Source organism: Bufo gargarizans, chromosome 7, assembly GCF_014858855.1.
Source record: "Bufo gargarizans isolate SCDJY-AF-19 chromosome 7, ASM1485885v1, whole genome shotgun sequence".
Taxonomy (NCBI): Eukaryota; Metazoa; Chordata; class Amphibia; order Anura; family Bufonidae; genus Bufo; species Bufo gargarizans.
The window spans coordinates 48,423,555-48,443,794 of NC_058086.1; the positions used below are offsets into that span (position 1 = coordinate 48,423,555).

The window sequence follows — 20,240 nt, forward strand, 5'->3', positions numbered from 1 at the left end:
CCAATGTGCCAGCCTCATAGTAGTGCCACACTGCCAGCTTCATAATAGCTCCAATGTGCCAGCCTCATAGTAGTGCCACAGTGCCAGCTTCATAATAGCTCCAATGTGCCAGCCTCACAGTAGTCCACAGTTCCAATCTCATAGTAGTCCGCCATGCTAGCTACTTAATAGTGTCACAGTGCCAGCCTCACAGTAGTCAACCATGCTAGCCTCTTTGTGCTTTCACATTGCGAGTCTCATGCCACTCTCACATTGCCAGCTTTGTAATATCTCCAATGTGCCAGCCTCACAGTAGTGCCACAGTGCCAGCTTTGTATTAGCTCCAATGTGCCAGCCTCACAGTAGTGCCCCAGTGCCAGCTTCGTAATAGCTCCAATGTGCCAACCTCACAGTAGTGCCACAGTGCCAGCTTCGTAATAGCTTCAATGTGCCAGCCTCATAGTAGTACCACAGTGCCAGCTTTGTAATAGCTCCAATGTGCCAGCCTCACAGTAGTGCCAGCTTCGTAATAGCTTCAATGTGCCAGCCTCACAGTAGTGCCACAGTGCCAGCTTCGTAATAGCTCCAATGTGCCAGCCTCACAGTAGTGCCACAGTGCCAGCTTCATAGTAAAACACAACACACATACAGTATCTGCTTGCAGCACCCACTTTGCAATCTCCTCCATTGTTGGCACAGGGGGGCATCGCCTCTCCGCCGGATGTAACTTCCTCTTCCTGTGCATACAAGATGGATGCCTTCTAACAGTAGAAACCTGTTGCTGACAATGTAAGGGTTGGTGGCATACCTCCCAAAATGACAGTGGGAGATGAGTGACAATGTAGTCGAAGTGTTCACCTTGTAAATGGTGGTCCAAATATCTCCTGCAGAATTTGATTCATGACATTGCATTCAACCTTCGTGTTCTTTCCGCCTGGTTGTCATCTCAAGCCCGTTCCATCCTCTCTAATGGAGAATCACGGCAGCTTGATGATGGTCTCCTATAAGTAATTTACTTTCAGGTTTGGCCAGGAGCTGCAAAGCATCAAGTGCGCTCAATGCCATGTCACAAAGCGCGTCCCCTCCTAAGCCCCCTCTAACCTGACTGTTTGTCATTTCTCCTGCAGCTCTTGAAAGACATGAGTGAGATATGTGATTTGGAGTGTTGCATCTGAAGGGCTAAGCGATTCTGTTGGAGAAGACTTCTAGATGAGCCTGGATCTGTGTGAAGAGGTCTAAGGAGGATTTAATAGGATGTCAACTGAGGCAGAACTTCAAGTGGCTGTGAAAACCAGCGCCAAGAAAGAATCAAAAAAGAAAGGTACTTTTCATGTTCTGGGAGGTGCGGCGTCAGAGGAGCTCTACGTGGCGGCACTTTCATTAGCTGGCCTTCTTCTTTCATGTAGGAAATTATAGTCTACAGAAAGAAATGGTTTTGCAAAGAATTCTGTCCGTAATATTTTATATAAAACTGAGGACAAAAGGGAACTTTGGGGAGGTTTTAATACAAAAAAATGAGCTGGAGAGGCCAATTAAATGGCCATTAACCCTGAGAGGTTCCCAGCATTGGACCTAATAAAATAAAGTCATCATGGGGGGGAGTTAATCAAGCGGTCTGTTGAATTACACTATAGTCTGCCTCTCCCTGGCCTAAAAGGCTGATAACAGGGAACAGTATCGCATGTTTGCATCTAAAATAGTTTCTCTACTCAAAAGTGGTTCTTTTTTTTCTGATACAAACCTTCAAATTCTCTGTATAGCCACAGAGTTACGTAATTCTGCTGCCACCACTAGGGGGAGCTAACTGAATACTGTTGATACATTGCAATCAATGCAGTCATCTCATGAGCTTCCCCTTGGACCAAGAAATGTGGGTCAATCACTGTAATGTTCTATTGGGCTACATCGGCTGCAGAATTTGCCGGGACGTCCCTCATGTTCTTGCTCTTCGCAGCAGTTATCAGCAGAGGACACAACACAGGTTTATTGGAGACTACAGTAACTGTTCCCAGACACTCAGATGGATGTAGGTGATGCGTGTTGTACCTCGGATTGGCACATCTGCTCATTAGAGAATGTGAGAATTGCGCATGGATCGAGAGATGCATCCAGACTGCAGAGGGAAGCTTCTGATTTGCAGGCAGACAGTTTGCTCAGGGCGGTATCAAGCAGTTTTCATCACTAATGTACCTGTAAATAATGGTATATATACTAAATATCTAGTGATAAGGCTCATATGAAATGTATAATCTAGGAATCCATGGCCAGTGCTGCCCCTCTGATGTTCCAGACCATGTACTATGGAAGAAGCCTCGCTTTCTGGACCCTCATCTTTTAGCCCTTATACAGAGCGATGGGAAGTGTCCTGGAACGTCCCCACATTACACGGACAGAACAATTATTTTAGTGCATGGTGTAATGCTCTGATCCTCCTGCAGTGGCGCTATTATTTTAGTGCATGGTGTAATGCTTTGATCCTCCTGCAGTGGCGCTATTATTTTAGTGCATGGTGTAATGCTCTGATTCTCCTGCAGTGGCGCTATTATTTTAGTGCATGGTGTAATGCTCTTATTCTCCTGCAGTGGCGCTATTATTTTAGTGCATGGTGTAATGCTTTGATCCTCCTGCAGTGGCGCTATTATTTTAGTGCATGGTGTAATGCTCTTATTCTCCTGCAGTGGCGCTATTATTTTAGTGCATGGTGTAATGCTCTGATTCTCCTGCGGTGGCGCTGTAGGGAAGTGATATACTTGCTTTCCAGGTTCCTTCACAGATCCCAGCTGATCGCTGGGGGTTCTTGCCATGGGACGGCCTGTGGTCAGCAATGCCCGCACTAGGTACCGTTATAAATGGCTATCATGGCTTCCTCTCGTGTCTGCAGAATAAATATCAGTCAATATCTCAGAATATTGCTGGGAGGCTTTTTCTAAAAAAAAAAAAAAAATTTATAGGATGTAACATTGTATCTGATGAATCTTAAAGATCTATAGAATGCCCCGGGGGTTGCTAAGCAACAGCACAGAATAGAATTAAACATTGATACTGTAATTAGATCAAGGAGGTCTCTGTATACAACTCATTCCCTTATTATTGCTTCTCCTTTTTTTACTAGATGAGTTTTTTTTTTGTTCCTACTCTTGAGCCTACAAGTCAATACAGATATTTGTAAATGGAGATGTGGTAGATCTAAAACAGAGAATATCTGCTTGAGAGAATCACTTTTTGTTAGAAGGGTCACACAACAGGTTTTCACTTTGCTGAGATACCCAAAATCAAGGGTAAACTTTTGAGGAACCTGGCAGCGATTGTTCAATTCCTCTGCAGCACCTCTACTGGTTAAATGAGGTATTACACAGCTCTTGTAAAAATGAATGGGCTATTCATGTGATGCACAGAACTGCCAGGTCTTCCAGAGATGCTTCCTGTAGGTACATTGTGATATGTTTAATATATGAGACCCACCTCTACTAAAGAAGTTAACCACTTTAGACAATCTCTACTTGTTGGAAGAATCCATTGATCATAAGCTGAATACAAAGTGTCCTCCTGCATAAATCTGCTGGAATCTGTTGGGAAATGTTGTAATAAGTGTTAGGTTTCCCTGCAGCACCACCACAGGGAAAATGAGGTATTACAAGATGTCCATTCTTATCAATGGGATGTCTGTGTAATACAGGACAGGACAGGTCCTCCAGAGCGAGAGACGCTCTTTGTGACTGCTCTCCGCTCTGGCCAAGAGATGAGGATGTTAAGTCATATTTCCTTTAAATTTTATATCAAGTAGGCTTTGTAAAGTGGACATCCCCTTTAACTCAAAATATAGGACACTTGTATATGTAACAACCCCTTTAAGGAATGTCCGTTAAGCAAGGGGATGGTTATAAGTTATTGCTTTGTATATAGTGAAGCAAATATGGGGATTGTGAATTGATTGGAGGGCCGCCTATACATTTTTAGTTTGCAATAAATGCATTAAATAAGTTGATTAGAGGTTAAAACATTCTAATAAATAAATAATAAATAGGGTTTTCCTATTGGATAGGTCATCAGTATATAATTGATGGGGTCCGACACCCGGCACTCCCACCGATCAGCTTCTATATAATGAGCCAATTGTAAAACCGATGTTTATATCTGCAGAAAATTCTCCTCCAGTTTTTAATCTAAATGCAATCTGCGATCCTGGGCTTGTGTGAAGTCAGTGAGCAGAGGTCGGCCTTCTATAGGGTTTTATGTTCAGTAAGTTTTTTCTTCTTCTCATGGAGCATGACAAGACTGTCAATGTGTCAATAGATGGCGAGATTCCTATAGATGTCAGGATAACAAGACATTTATTACTGCACTCCCCTCTGGCACTGACAGTACCCGGAGACAGCACGTTTAATCTTTATGGAAAGCGACATAACAACTACATCCTCGCTCCGACATGTTTCACTGTGACAAAGAAATTGAATCTGTCTGGTGGATTATGTTTAAAGTGACTCCTTCACCTGCACCAAGGGAGAGCGGCCATTCCATCAAAGCCATTTATTTTATGCACTTATATAGCGTCACTATATTCTGCAGCGCTTTACAGGCATGAGCATCACACTGTCCCCAATGGGGCTCACAATCAGTATGTCCCTGGAGTGTGGGAGGAAACCCACAAAAACACGGGGAGAACATACAAACTCCATGCAGATGTTTTGAAACTTTGAAACTAGGATTTAAAACTAGGAACCCAGCACTGCAAGGCACCAGAACTAACCACTGAGCCCCCACTAACCACTGAGCCACCGCTAACCACTGAGCCACCGCTAACCACTGAGCCACCGCTAACCACTGAGCCACCACTAACCACCACTAACCACTGAGCCACTGCTAACTACTGAGCCACCGCTAACCACTGAGCCACCGCTAACCACTGAGCCACCGCTAACCACTGAGCCACCGCTAACCACTGAGCCACCATGCACATTGTGGAGAACCATGCACATCAGGGATCAGCAACCTCCAGCTCTCCAGCTGCTGTGAAACTCCAAGCATGCACACTTGCTTAGCTATTCTTGGAAGTCTTCTAGAAGTGAATAAAGCATGCTGGGAGTTGGAGTTTCACAACACATGGAAAGCCTTTTGTTGACAGGTCCATGGGAATTTTTTAGTTACGTTTTTTTTTTTTTTGTGTAATTTGCTTTAACCCTTTCTACCCCGGGCCAGTTTTCACCTTCCTGCCCAGGCCATTTTTTGCAAATCCAACATGTGTCACTTGTGGTAATAACTTTGGAACACTTTTACTTATCCAGGCCATTCTGAGATTGTCTTCTCGTGGCACATTGTAATTCACGACTAAATTTGAGTCAATATATTTTTCCTTTATTTATAAAATTTGCAATTTTCTAAATTTGAATTTCTCCACTCTTAAGTTATCAGTCATTATTCCTGTCATGGAACCATGAACCAGACGTACAACAAGAGATAAGTGGAAAATAAGAAGGTTTTATTGAAGAGCAAGCCGTAAGCAAAGTCCGAACGGATGGCTAAACCGAAGCAGGGTCTTGCGGAGACAGAGGTCAGGAACCAGAAGGGTAGTCAGACGAAGCCAGGAACAGGAACCAACGGGGTAGTCAGACGAAGCCGGAATCAGGAACCAACGGGGTAGTCAGACGAAGCCGGAATCAGGAACCAACGGGGTAGTCAGACGAGGCCAGGATCAGGAACCAGAAGCAGCAGCAGTCTTGGAAGCATGTGAACACAGGAGGACCAAGCAAGGAACTGAAGCCACAGACCTCCTATATATATGAGCTGGGCATCCAGCTCCTCCCAGTGGGAAGGAGGAGCCGCAGGGTGGGAGGCTACAAGAAAACCCAGAAACCAAGATGGCCGCCAGCACATGTCAAACGAAGGGAACAGCAAGGAGGTAAGACCATGACAGTACCTCCCCCTCAAGGGCCCCTCCTCCGCGGAGTAAGGAACGGTTTCTGAGGGAAGCGTGCGTGGAAGGCTCGGAGCAAGACAGGAGCATGGACATCTGCGGAGGGAACCCAGGAACGCTCCTCTGGACCATAACCACGCCAATGGACCAAAAACTGCACCCGGCCGCGGACCAGGCGTGAGTCCAGGATATTGCTCACCTCATACTCCTCACGATTGCCCACTTGGACCGGACGAGGCCGAGGAATCGAGGAAGTGAAACGATTACACACCAGTGGCTTCAACAGGGAGACATGAAACACGTTGGAGATCCGCATGCCAGGAGGAAGCGCAAGGGCATAGGCTACCGGGTTTACCCTGCGAAGCACTCGGAAGGGACCAACAAAGCGAGGCGCCAGCTTGGGAGTGGGCACTCGAAGGTTGAGGTTGCGGGTGGACAACCATACGCGGTCTCCGACCTGGTAGGAAGGAGCGGGCGCTCGTCTGCGATCAGCCTGGAGTTTCTGGCGCTGCGCAGAGACCTCAAGGGACCTCTGGATCTGTACCCAAGAAGCACGTAGGACGGAAAGGTGATCCTCCACAGCCGGAATATCCTGGGGAGAGAATACCTCCGGTAACACGGCAGGTTGGAACCCATAATTGGCCATGAAGGGAGACGTCCCAGAGGAAGAGTTCACCGCCGTGTTCCTGGCAAACTCAGCCCAAGGCAGGAGGTCAACCCAATTGTCTTGGTGATCGGAGACATAGCAACGAAGGAATTGCTCCAAGGCCTGATTGGATCGTTCTGCGGCCCCATTGGACTGAGGGTGGTAGGCCGAGGAGAAAGAGAGATGAATCCCCAACTGGGAGCAAAAGGCGCGCCAGAACCTGGACACAAACTGACTCCCCCGATCCGACACAATCTCCTTGGGCAAACCGTGCAACCGGAAGACCTCCCTGGCAAAAATCGAGGCCAACTCTTGTGCAGAGGGTAACTTCTTGAGAGGAACACAGTGGCACATTTTGGAAAACCGATCCACAATCATGAGAATGACCGTATGGCCTCGGGATGCAGGGAGGTCCACAATGAAATCCATCCCCAGGTGTGACCATGGACGCTCCCCGGTGGCTATGGGTTGCAAAAGGCCCAACGGAAGGTGCCGAGGGGACTTACTCTGGGCACAAACGGAGCATGCCGCTACATATGCGGCGATGTCGGAACGTAGAGAAGGCCACCAGAACAGACGTGAGACCGCCCAGGACAGCTGATTCTTTCCAGGGTGCCCCGCGGCCTTGGAGTTATGGTAGGTTCGCAACAACCGAGTGCGCAACTCCTCAGGCACAAAACATCTGCCGTTGGGTCTCCCAGAGGGAGCACCAGATTGAGCCGCCAAAATCTGCTCACCCAGAGGAGAAGTCAGGCTGGTGCGAATAGCGGCCAGGATCTGATTCGGGGGTATGACCGTAGTCGGAATCGACTCCTCCCCGGACAGCTCGGAGTACTGCCGTGATAAGGCATCCGCTCTGATGTTCTTGGAGCCGGGTAGGTAGGAGACCACGTAATTAAAACGTGACAAGAACAGAGCCCATCTGGCCTGACGTGGTGTCAATCTCTTGGCCTCAGAGAGGTAGGTCAGATTCTTGTGGTCCGTCAGGATGAGAACCGGAACCACCGAGCCCTCGAGCAAGTGCCTCCATTCTTTAAGGGCCTGCACGATGGCCAATAACTCCCTGTCACCAATCTGATAGTTGCACTCCGCGGAAGACAGTTTCCGGGAGTAAAACCCACAAGGAAGCAGAGGACCCTCTGGTGTTCTACGCTGAGACAGGAGGGCGCCTACTCCCGTCTCAGACGCGTCCACCTCGAGGACAAAAGGCAACCCAGGGTTGGGATGCGACTAGAATCGGAGCCGACACAAAGGCGGACTTTAGAGCCTCAAAAGCTCGGATGGCCTCGAGCGGCCAGACCTGAGGATTACTGCCCTTCCTGGTCAGATCCGTGAGAGGCTTGGCTAGCATGGAAAAGTCCCTGATGAACTTCCGATAATAATTGGCGAAGCCCAAAAAGCGCTGCAGGGCACGAAGCCCACTGGGCTGGGGCCACTGTAAGACAGCCGAAACCTTCTCAGGATCCATGGAGAACCCCTCAGCGGAAATGATGTAACCTAAGAAGGTTACCTGGGATCGGTGAAATTCGCATTTCTCAAGCTTACCGAACAGCTTGTTCTCTCGTAAGCGTTGCAACACTCGTCTGACATCCAGAATGTGGGCCTCCATGGATGCAGAATATACCAAGATGTCATCCAAATAGACCACCACACACTGCTGCAACAGGTCACGGAAAACATCGTTGATGAATTCCTGGAAGACTGCGGGCGCATTGCACAACCCAAAGGGCATAACCAAGGATTCATAATGACCGGTCCTGGTGTTAAACGCGGTCTTCCACTCATCGCCCGCCTTGATCCTTACCAGGTTATATGCCGCCCTCAGGTCGAGTTTGGTAAAGACCGTGGCCCCTTTGAGGCGATCGAACAGCTCGGAAATCAAGGGTATCGGGTAAGCGTTCTTGATCGTGATGCGATTGAGACCCCTGTAATCGATGCAAGGCCTCAACTCGCCGCCCTTCTTTTTCACCAAGAAAAATCCAGCCCCTGCCGGGGACGAGGATTTGCGAATGTGTCCGCGTGAAAGCGCCTCCCTCACGTACTCCTCCATGGCCTCATTCTCCGCTACCGACAGTGGATAGACTTTGCCACGAGGAGGAACGGCACCGGATTGTAACTCTATGGCACAATCGTATGGGCGGTGCGGAGGTAGGGCAACCGCGCGCACCTTATCGAATACATCCCGGTACTCTTCGTATTCAGGAGGCAACAGAGAGTCCGAGGAAGTACACAGCAACTTGACAGGCCCATGGATGCAACTAGCCCCACACTGCGGTGACCACGAGAGGATCTCGACCGATCTCCAATCGAAAGTCGGATTATGCTTCTGGAGCCAGGGGTACCCCAAGACCACCGAGTAGTGTGGAGACGAAATAACCTGGAGACAGACCGACTCTCTGTGAACGGCACCAATGGCTATCCCCACTGGAAGGGTCTCATGAGTCACGTGTGGCGGCAGAAGGGGTCTGCCGTCTATCGCCTCAAGAGCCAGTGGGGAACCTCGAGGCTGCAGAGGAATGGAATTGGCGGCAACGAACACTCTATCAATGAACAAACCACCAGCACCAGAGTCCACCAACGCCTGGGTCGTCACCGAGCCCCCGACCCAGGAGAGGACAACCGTGATCAGTGGTTTGTCAACACGGGAAACCGGGGACGAGGAGACTCCACCCAAGATCTGCCCCCGACAGGACCTCAGGTGCGAGCGTTCTCCCGGACGGTTCGGACATGCCAACCGAAAATGCCCACCGAGACCACAGTACATGCATCGGCCCTCGCGTCTCCGGAGTACCCTCTCCCCCTCAGACAGGCGAGCAAACCCCCGCTGCATGGGTTCACCCCCAGACAAGTCATCCCCAGGAGGCGTGGGAGGAGAGGGAGGCACGGGTGGGACAGCAAACGTAGGCGCCAATCTGTTAGGAGACCTCCGCAGGCTCTCCTTAAAGGAAGGTCTCTCCCTGAGTCTGGTGTCAATCAAAATCAGGAAAGAAATAAGAGACTCGAGCGCCACTGGTAGGTCCTTAGCTGCAACCTCATCCTTCAAGGCATCCGAGAGACCATGAGAGAAAGCAGCGACCAGAGCCTCATTATTCCAGCCCACCTCTGCTGCCAGGGTACGAAACTCAATGGCGTATTCAGCTACGGATCGTGAACCCTGTCTGATGGACATAAGGAGCTTCGCAGCAGAGGCAGCACGAGCCGGCACATCGAATACCTTCCGAAGAGAAGCAACAAAACCGGAAAACTCGGCAACCACCGGATTGTTGTTCTCCCATAAAGGGCTGGCCCAGGCCAAGGCCTTGTCCGAGAGCAGCGAGATCAAGAAGCCCACCCTTGATCTCTCAGTAGGAAAGGCATGTGGCAGCAACTCGAAGTAAATGCCCACCTGGTTAAGGAAACCTCGGCACTGAGTTGGCTCTCCCCCAAAGCGCTGTGGAAGGGGGGCAGAACCGGTCATACCCTGAAACACCACAGGCGCAGCAACAGGTGTCAGGGTAGACTCTGGCGCAACAACCGGAGCGGCAGTAGGAGCGGGCCCAGGAGCGACAACCGACCCATCGGCAACGGAAGCTAAATGAGCCGTGCGTTCAAGCAGGGTTTGCAACGCCACAGCGAACCGACCCAACAGGTGATCCTGCTGATCAAGTCTGGCAACCAGCGTAGGTAGCGAGGGTGGCTCTGTACCGTCAGAATTCATGGCTTGGTCCTAATGTCATGGAACCATGAACCAGACGTACAACAAGAGATAAGTGGAAAATAAGAAGGTTTTATTGAAGAGCAAGCCGTAAGCAAAGTCCGAACGGATGGCTAAACCGAAGCAGGGTCTTGCGGAGACAGAGGTCAGGAACCAGAAGGGTAGTCAGACGAAGCCAGGAACAGGAACCAACGGGGTAGTCAGACGAAGCCGGAATCAGGAACCAACGGGGTAGTCAGACGAAGCCGGAATCAGGAACCAACGGGGTAGTCAGACGAGGCCAGGATCAGGAACCAGAAGCAGCAGCAGTCTTGGAAGCATGTGAACACAGGAGGACCAAGCAAGGAACTGAAGCCACAGACCTCCTATATATATGAGCTGGGCATCCAGCTCCTCCCAGTGGGAAGGAGGAGCCGCAGGGTGGGAGGCTACAAGAAAACCCAGAAACCAAGATGGCCGCCAGCACATGTCAAACGAAGGGAACAGCAAGGAGGTAAGACCATGACAATTCCCCATATGTCTGCTTTATGTTGGCATCATTTTGCAAATGTAATTTTATTTTTTAGGACCGTAGAAGGCTTAGAAGTTTCCAAAACAATTTTTTAAGCACTAATTCAGTTATAAAGTTATTTTGAGGGGCTTACATAATGGAAACCACCCATAAATGACCCCATTTAGAAACTACACCCCTCAAATTATTCTAAACTGATGTTACAAACTTTGTTAACCCTTGAGGTGTTCCACAACAATAAAAGGAAAATGGAGGCGAAATTATATTTCTTGCAGATTTTTCATGTTAATCAAATTTTTCTTGCAACACAGCAAGGGTTAACAGCAAACTAAACCTCAATATGCATTACTCTGATTCTGCAGATTACAGAAATACCCCATATGTGGTGGTAATCTGCTCTATGGGCACATGGCAGTGGTCGGAAGGAAAGGAGCGCCATATGGATTTTGGAAGCACATTTTGCTAGAATCGTTCTTGGGCACCATTTTGTATTTGAAGAGACATACCCCTACAGTGGAAATCCTCAAAAAATTTAATTTCTTCCAATAAAATGTTGCTTTAGTCCCACATTTTTTATTTTCACAAGGGGTAACAGGAGAAAAAGCACCCAAAATGTGTTACCCATTTTCTCCTGAATACGGCAACATCCCATATGGGGTGGTAAACTGCTGTGGTGGCACATGGAAGGACTCAGAACGGAAGGAGCGCCATATGGCTTTTGCAGTGCAGATTTTGATGGATTGGTTTATGGGCGCCATTGGTGATTGTCTTATGTGGGGGCTAATTTTTTGCGAGAGGAGGTGAGCTTTTCATTGGTACCATTTTAGGATGCATAAAATTAGACTTACGCTTGGTGTTAGACTTTTTGTGAGGCAAGGTGAAAAGAAACATGGCTGTTTTGGCATAGTTTATTATTATATTTTTTTTATAGCATTCACCTGAGGGGGCATCTCATGTGATATTTTTGTTACGGACGCGACAATACCCAATATGTCTATCATTTTTACACAGTAAATGCATTTTTGAACAGAATTAAATCAGGTTTTTGTGTTGGGGCGATTATAGTATTAGGTAGGGTCTCATTTTTTGCGGGATGAGATGACGGTTTGATTGGTACCATTTTAGGCTAAATACACCTTTTTGATCGCTTGGTATTACACTTTTTGTGAGGGAAATTGACCAAAAATTGCTGTTTTGGCATTGTTTTTTTTTTTAACTGCATTCACCTGACAGGGTGGATCATGTGATATTTTTATAGAGCCGGTCGATACGGATGCGGCGATACCTAATATGTATACTTTTCATTTTTTTTTGCTATTTTTTTTTACAATTTTTTAATTACTTAATTATAGGAAAAGAACGCTTTTTTTACTTAAAATTTATTTATTTTTTATTATGCAAAACTACGGCGCTGGTCGTGAAGCCACTTCCCACAGTGCCGTACTGTTACAGTGCTGGTCGGGAAGGGGTTAATATAGATCTCAGATTCCGCAATCAGCAATGAACGCGGCATCTAAGGGCTTCAATGACGCCGCTCCCTTTCATTGCACATGCTATTTACAAAGGAATACTCTCTCTCATGAAGTAATTTGTCACTAAGCGATTTATTTTCAAAGCCAAACAAATTTTAGAGAACTTCACTCATCTCTAGTCATGTCCGCTCCCCTGTCCAGAATTATTTGGCAGTGTAGATTTCATAGCTTAGGGGGCTCTGACAACTGACATTATGGTGTTAGTCCCGACTATGAACCACACATGATTGTAATTTAGGTGCGACTTCTTTTTATTTAGTTGGAGAACCATCCATTTGAGGGCCTCAGTCTCTCTCTGGAGGACCTGCCACATCCCTGCATTACACCTACAGTGCATGGATTTCAGTGGACACAATGTAATACTTCTTTCTCCCTGTGGAGGCGCTGCAGGGAATTGAGCACTTGCTGCTGGGCTCCTGCAGCGATTACAGCTGATCAATGGGAGGGTTCTAACAATGGAGCAACCTATAATCAGGGTGAGGCGACCCTTCCAACAAAAATAGGTTGTCAAATTTAAATAGTTACCATGGACAGAATCCTCCAGCCTTAAAATGTATCAGTTCACTTACCATCTTCCTGTGAGCAGCGACAATTACCGCTTCTCAGAAGATCTCTTCCGTATGAAAGAGCCCACATTCTTCAAGGTCAATTCAGGAACTCCGCTTCCAATTTCCATTTAAAAAAATCCATGAGTTCAAAGAGAAAGTCGTCTGCGATAGATTGTAACTGGAGGTGACGCGACACATCGATTGTGGAAATACAGGAAGCAGCAAAACTAAGTACGCTCCAAAACTGGGTCAATGTAAAGGCCCCAGAAACGGACGCGGCGACTTCCTTCAAGCATCCAAGGCTTTCAACTTCACTGAAGTCTGTAACAATGTAGTTGGCTCGTTATTTCAGATTGACAGTAATTATAGATGTGTTACATTGTATTATATTAACATACACTGTTACCACTCCACTGCCTAAAAATAGCAATTAAAACCCAGATCCATATCCGGTCCCAATTAATTCAGGCTTAAGGCCATTATCACAGCCTCTACCACTAATGACAGGAGGGGCAGAACCTTCTGTGAGGACCCCATTAATTCTAATAAGTATCTTCAGAGCAGAATATATTCATTTTCTCTGCTTCATCATGGACGAGTAAAGGCTTCTTTGGGCATCGACAATGAAAATAATTTCTGATAGATATGAGATAGATAGGAGATAGATATGAGATAGATAGATAGATATGAGATAGATAGATAGATAGATAGATAGATATGAGATAGATAGATAGATAGATAGATAGATAGATAGATAGATATGAGATAGATAGATAGATAGATAGATATGAGATAGATAGATAGATAGATAGATAGATAGATAGATAGATATGAGATAGATAGATAGATAGATAGATAGATAGATAGATAGGAGATGGATAGATAGATAGATATGAGATAGATAGCTATGAGATAGATAGATAGATAGATAGATAGATAGATAGATATGAGATAGATAGATAGATATGAGAGAGATAGATAGATAGATAGATAGATAGATAGATAGATAGATAGGAGATGGATAGATAGATAGATAGATAGATAGATAGATAGATAGATAGGAGATGGATAGATAGATAGATAGATAGGAGATGGATAGATAGATAGATAGATAGATAGATAGATAGATAGGAGATGGATAGATAGATAGATAGATAGATAGATAGATAGATAGATAGATAGGAGATGGATAGATAGATAGATAGATAGATAGATAGATAGATAGGAGATGGATAGATAGATAGATAGATAGATAGATAGATAGATAGATAGATAGATAGATAGATAGATAGATAGATAGATAGATAGATAGATAGGAGATAGATATTAATATCATCAATTTGTAACTCCAGGAGAGAAAAAAAAACCTTTAAACCCATCACTGTCCAGGACCACAAAGGGTACTGGAATTTACCCATTCATTGTCCTAGACCACCAGGTATACTAAAATTAACCCTTTCACTTTCCCATCACTAGAGATCAGGGCCATGTTTAATATTGATTGGACCCTGTGCAAGAGGGAGAACACAAGAGCCGCTGCCGCATTCATGGCTCCATACTTTATTAACTAAGTAGCAGGACATGTAGGGCACACATGGGGGATCTCCCTGCACTTACTATTATTTCTGGGCGCCGCTCCGTTGCGCCGCTGTGGCCCCCGTTACATTCTCCCGCGCTGTATGCTAAGTAACAGCATCGGAACACCAGGGAGGAGACATCAGCTTCGCTCCTCGGCGTTCCTTCTGCCTGTAGCGCTGTCCAATCGCAGAGCGTCACAGGGAGAAGGTGAGTTTTTTTTTCTCTTTGGCTGTGACGTTCTGCGCAGTGATTGGACAGCGCACGCAGAGAAGCTGATGTCTCCTCCCTGGTGTTCCGATGCTGTTACTTAGCATACAATGCGGGAGAATGTAACGGAGCGGCGCCCAGAATTAATAGTAAGTGCAGGGAGATCCCCCATGTATGCCCTACATGTCCTGCTACTTAGTTAATAAAGTATGGACCCATGAAAGGTCCTCCAGTGGCCAGCGGGGCTCAAGAGGCAGCTGTCTTGGGCCCCCCAGGAGCAACTGGGCCCGGGGCAGCTGCCCCTTTTGCCCCGCGTTAAAGACGGCCCTGCTAGAGATGCTGACACTAGCAGTAGCTATATAGATATGAGATATTGCCCCTAAATACTGCATTTATCTTTTGAAATCTCTTTTCTGCACATTCATTACAATTTTGTTTAGGCTTCAGGCAATGAACATGAAGAAGATAGACCCGACCTGTGCATCCTGCAGCGTCCTATACATTATGGATGGACATCGCCATAAAACACGGAATGCAGAGTAGTCACTTTTCTCCATAGTTAAACATGAAAATAAAAATAAATGAATAAATAAATATATGCAACTTAATTTATAAAATCCAAAAATAAATTTAGAAAAATTATGCACATAATTCCTGACGGCGTACTACGCTTTATTTAGTGTGACATTTCTCTCTGCACTCTTGGCACGATAAGGAGCACAGAAAATGGCACAACAGATGGCAAGTTTTACAAGAAGTCTGGGCCCCGGTAAAGATTGTTCTGACACAGTCTGCTCCCGCAAACACGCAATAAATAAAAGAAGTTCAGGGCGCTGATGAGTGACAGGCGGCTGCTGACGGACAGCCGAGGCTGCTCCTTTAAATCACATATAGGAATGTGAGGCCAATGGAATATTGAAGAGGCATATGGCAAACCCCGGGTGCGCGAAAATAGCACCAAATTCTGTGAAACAGGAAATAATGTGTGAGCCATGATTTTATTATGAGGCTGAGAATTAAAATTTCATCTCCCATGTGTTGGGCTACACAGCTACACGGTCCGCCATGATCCTGTTTACTTTGGTTTTGTTTCAAGGGACATAATACTGAATAGGATTCCTTCCTTCTAGTCTCATTCTGTCACAGCGCACATGCCTCCGCTCCCAGTGCTATCCTCTCGACATCCAATGAATTGAATGGCTTGTTGGTAGCTTTAACAAAAATGCCTTATTTAACATTTAGGAACTTGATACTTTGCAGCAAGCAATGGGCTTCATAAAATGTATCATCAGGAGGTTCCTCTTCTTGGCCCTTCCCAATTCTGTATCTGAAATTAAGAGGAATTCTGAAACCTCCAAGACGTTCTGTGCCGGTATTTTGTGCGCAAGGACCTAAGATTTTAACCCAATTCTGTATCGGGGAAGGGAAGTGAAGAGCTTTGTGCACCCAGAGCAGTACTCATTTTAGTACTGTCCATCCCCCACTGTTACACAAGAGGAGAACAACCTGGAACATTCTCAGGTGTTCAAGGTCCTTATTGCAACAAGGTCCTTGTGTGCACCTTTTTGAGAGTCTGAAAACCAAAACCCTTACCCTGGGTTCACACCTGAGCGTTTTACAGCGCGTTCCTACGCGCTGTAAAACGCTCAACAAGGAGAAACCAATGATTCCCTATGGGAATGGTTCTCACCTGGGCGTTTTACAGCGCGTACGATCGCGCTGTAAAACGCCCAATGCCCCAAGAAGTACATGAGCTTCTTTGGGGCGTCTTGTCACGCGTTCCCGTACATAGACTTTTGGGAACGCGCGACAATGGGCGTTCGCTTGTCTCTGTATGCGCGATTGCCAACGTCCGTACAATCGCGCATACAGAGCGCTCCATCACGAACGCTCAAGTGTGAACCCAGGGTCAGGCCTCTTTCACACGGGCGTCATGTGTGAGAGCCGGATAGGATGTGGATGCGTCACAGGAAAATGAGCGATTTTTCCGCATGAGTGCAAAACGTTTTAATGCATTTTGCACGCGTGTGAGAAAAATCGGCATGTTTGGTACCCAGACCCGAACCCGGACTTCTTCGCAGAAGTTCGGGTTTGGGTTAGGTGTTGTGTAGATTTTATTATTTTCCCTTCTAACATGGTTATAAGGGAAAATAATAGCATTCTTAATACAGAATGCTTAGTAAAATGTCCATTGAGGGGTTAAAAATAATAAACAAATTTAACTCACCCCATCCACTTGGTCGCATAGCGGATCTCCTCTTCTTTCTTCAGGACCTGGCAAAAGGACCTTTGATGACGTCACTGCGCTCATTACATGATCTATCACCATGTGATGGATCATGTGACGGACCATGTGATGAGCGCAGTGACGTCACCAAAGGTCCTTTTGCCAGGTCCTGAAGAAAGAAGAGAAGCCGTGCTGCGCGAACAAGTGGATGAGGTGAGTTAAATTATTACTATTATTTTTTTAACCCCTTCATCCCTATTGTACTAAGCATTCTGTATTCAGAATGCTATTATTTTCCCTTATAACCATGTTATTAGGGAAAATAATAATGATCGGGTCTCTATCCCGATCGTCTCCTAGCAACCATGTGTGAAAATCGCACCGCATCCGCAGTTGCTTGCGGATGCTTACGATTTTCACGCAGCCCCATTCATTTCTATAGGGCCTGCGTTACGTGAAAAACGCACAATATAGAACATGCTGCGATTTTCACGCAACGCACAAGTGATGCATGAAAATCACCGCTCATGTGCACAGCCCCAAAGAAATGAATGGGTCCGGATTCAGTGCGGGTGCAATGCGTTCAACTCACGCATTGCCCCCCGCGCGGAATACTCGCCCATGTGAAATCGGCCTTAGAGCAGGTGTTTGCTTGGCCAGTCATTAAATCTTCCTTGGCTCGGCCCAATACCAGTTGTTTATGATTCTCAGTGTTTCTAAGCCACGTAACCATTGCTCAAACCAGTTACATCAAAGAAACCCCAAGGCTGTGGTCAAACACTGCGCTGCCTAGATACAATCTTAGCAGGATTATGGAGGGAGCGTCCCTTACACATGACATGTACCCCGTGGGGTACAAGTACTACAGGTGGTGAATCCAAGGTATAGACATGACATCACATAGACTTTTCAGGACCAAATCAAGAAGAGGTTCTTAGGTCCTGTCGTCACCTTTATTATTGGAGGAAATGCTCTAAAACCAGTTAGTTGTAAAACATGACAATTATACATAGTAGCGCCATCATAGCAGTAGTCTAAAAGCCCAAATCCCACTGCTATACAGTGCTCAATAATAACACATTCCCTGCAGTGATAATTCTGTATTATTGGAGGAGACTCCTCGGTGATGGGTATTTGACCAGTTTGACTTCCTTTTGCCGGCCAGAACTGGTTCATCCACGAGGACAGTGACAATAGTTGTTTCCCTGTTTTTATATATATTGTAGCAGTTTTTACTCGGCCTCTTATATTACTATTTCCTGAATTCCTCTGTGTCGTGGCTTTCCCGGAGCCAGCGATCTTGTGACATGTCTTGGCCCCACCTGTATCTCATACACATACAGTACATATGAGGAACGGAGGCAATGTTCCAGGTTTTGTTCTCTTGGTTAATCAAGCCTAAAGTCTATCTGACTCTCCACACGTCAGGGGAGATAGAGCGTCTTCTCCAAGGTCACAAGGAGGTGACACGGGCAATCCAACCAATGTCTCCCTCTAGCATTCAGCTGTGGAAAATAGAAGGTTGTTCAGCCCTCATATAAAACCCATCGTCCTTTATATTTTAAGTCTAGAAACATCTAGATTTTTTTTTAATCAATTCTACTTGCTAAGCATGCTATGACCAAGAAGGGTGGTTCTCCACCAGAAACACATAAGCGAAATTGATGTAACATTTTTCTATATGTTTCAAGACTAAATAAAGTAGGAGTGCAGAACAAGCTTCTCTGTTCCATACATCAGCTGGGAGGCGGCCTGTGTTCCTGCAGCGGCGTAGTAGATGGCGGTGCGCTGATTGCGGCATGCAGCTGTACCTGCAGCGAGTTTTACATTGCTGCCACTATGTGTCGTCTTGTGCCTGGAGGTTCAGTCTCATATACATTCATTTGTTGTCGCGGTTTAGTTATTACACATGACATTGCACGTCATTAGATTTTGTGACAATCATTGATTTTCCACCAGTACGATGAACATTTAAAAAATGGAAAGAAATCCCGATTATTGATTACATACAGAATTTACATGTAGATTAATAGCGCAATTTATATAAAGATGCAGGAAGAAAAATGCTCGGTCATCTCGCTCATGACTGAGGAGGACGTCTGGCAGACGGTTGTAGATGAGGATCATTAATAGATGGACCAGTTATTAATCTCGAGCTGAACATCGCATTATTCCGTCTTCTGTGCATCTATAGCGCAGCATTTCCCCTCCCCTGAGAGTCATGAAGTGTGCGTGTGTTAGGTGTATGTATGTGTGAAGCTGTGCATCAGTGTGTATATACCATCAATGAGGCCAGGTCAGGAGATCGCCTCAGGCAGCACCAGGTGGGGTCAAGAGGGGGGCAGCGGAAGGGCCAAGGGGTTAGGCTACGTTCACACTTGCGGCAGAGTGATCCGGCAAGCAGTTCCGTCGCCTAAACTGCCTGCCGGATCACGCAATCTGCATGCAAACAGACAGCATTTGTAGACGGATCTGGATGCGGATCTGTCTAACAAATGCATTGCAAGAACGGATACGTCTTTCCGGATGTCATCCGGAGAAATTGATCCGTTATATATTTTTTTCACATTTTTACCGGTCTGTGCATGCGGACGGATCCGGCATTGCACTAATACATTTCAATGTAAATAAATTCCGGATCTGGCATTCCGGCAACTGATCCGGAATTTTGAACTGAGATAATACCGCAGCATGCTGCGGTATTTCCTCCGTCCAAAACACCGTTCAGTGACTGAACTGAAGACATCCTGAACGGATTGCTCTCCATTCCGAATGCAAGGGTATAAAACTGATCAGTTCTTTTCTGTGTGAAAGTACCCTAAGTTACGAAATTGGCATTGGGGGAAGGGGGCGCCGTTTCAGTTTTCGTCTCATGCAGCAGAAAGGCTAGGTGCACCCCTGATATATATGAGTGTATGTGTGTGTGCGCAGGTGCATGTAAGTGTGTGCGCGCAGGTGCATGTATGTGTGTGTGCGCAGGTGCATGTATGTGTGTGTGCGCAGGTGCATGTATGTGTGTGTGCGCAGGTGCATGTAAGTGTGTGTGCGCAGGTGCATGTATGTGTGTGTGCGCAGGTGCATGTATGTGTGTGTGCGCAGGTGCATGTAAGTGTGTGTGCGCAGGTGCATGTATGTGTGTGTGCGCAGGTGCATGTATGTGTGTGTGCGCAGGTGCATGTAAGTGTGTGTGCGCAGGTGCATGTATGTGTGTGTGCGCAGGTGCATGTAAGTGTGAGTGCGCAGGTGCATGTATATGTGTGTCTGTGTGCAGAACCAGACTGTTCCCAGTGTAGACATCCAGTACAAGTGACATAGTGAGTAATAGTAATATCCCCAGTGACATGATGTTTTATATTGGTTTCTGTAATTGCTTAAATAACAATTCCCCAGCACAATGCCATCACAAG

At 46.4% G+C, this 20,240-nt stretch overlaps 1 protein-coding gene across 1 annotated transcript in view; it reads left to right on the forward strand.

Annotated features, from left to right (window-relative positions):
* DAB1 (DAB adaptor protein 1) overlaps positions 1-20,240 on the forward strand; it is a 220,144-nt gene that overhangs the window by 13,872 nt on the left and 186,032 nt on the right. Inside the window, exon 2 of the mRNA XM_044302379.1 lies at positions 1,107-1,300. Within this exon, the coding sequence (XP_044158314.1) occupies positions 1,234-1,300 (67 nt within the window). The 5' untranslated portion in view covers positions 1,107-1,233. The remainder of the gene's footprint in view (positions 1-1,106; positions 1,301-20,240) is intronic.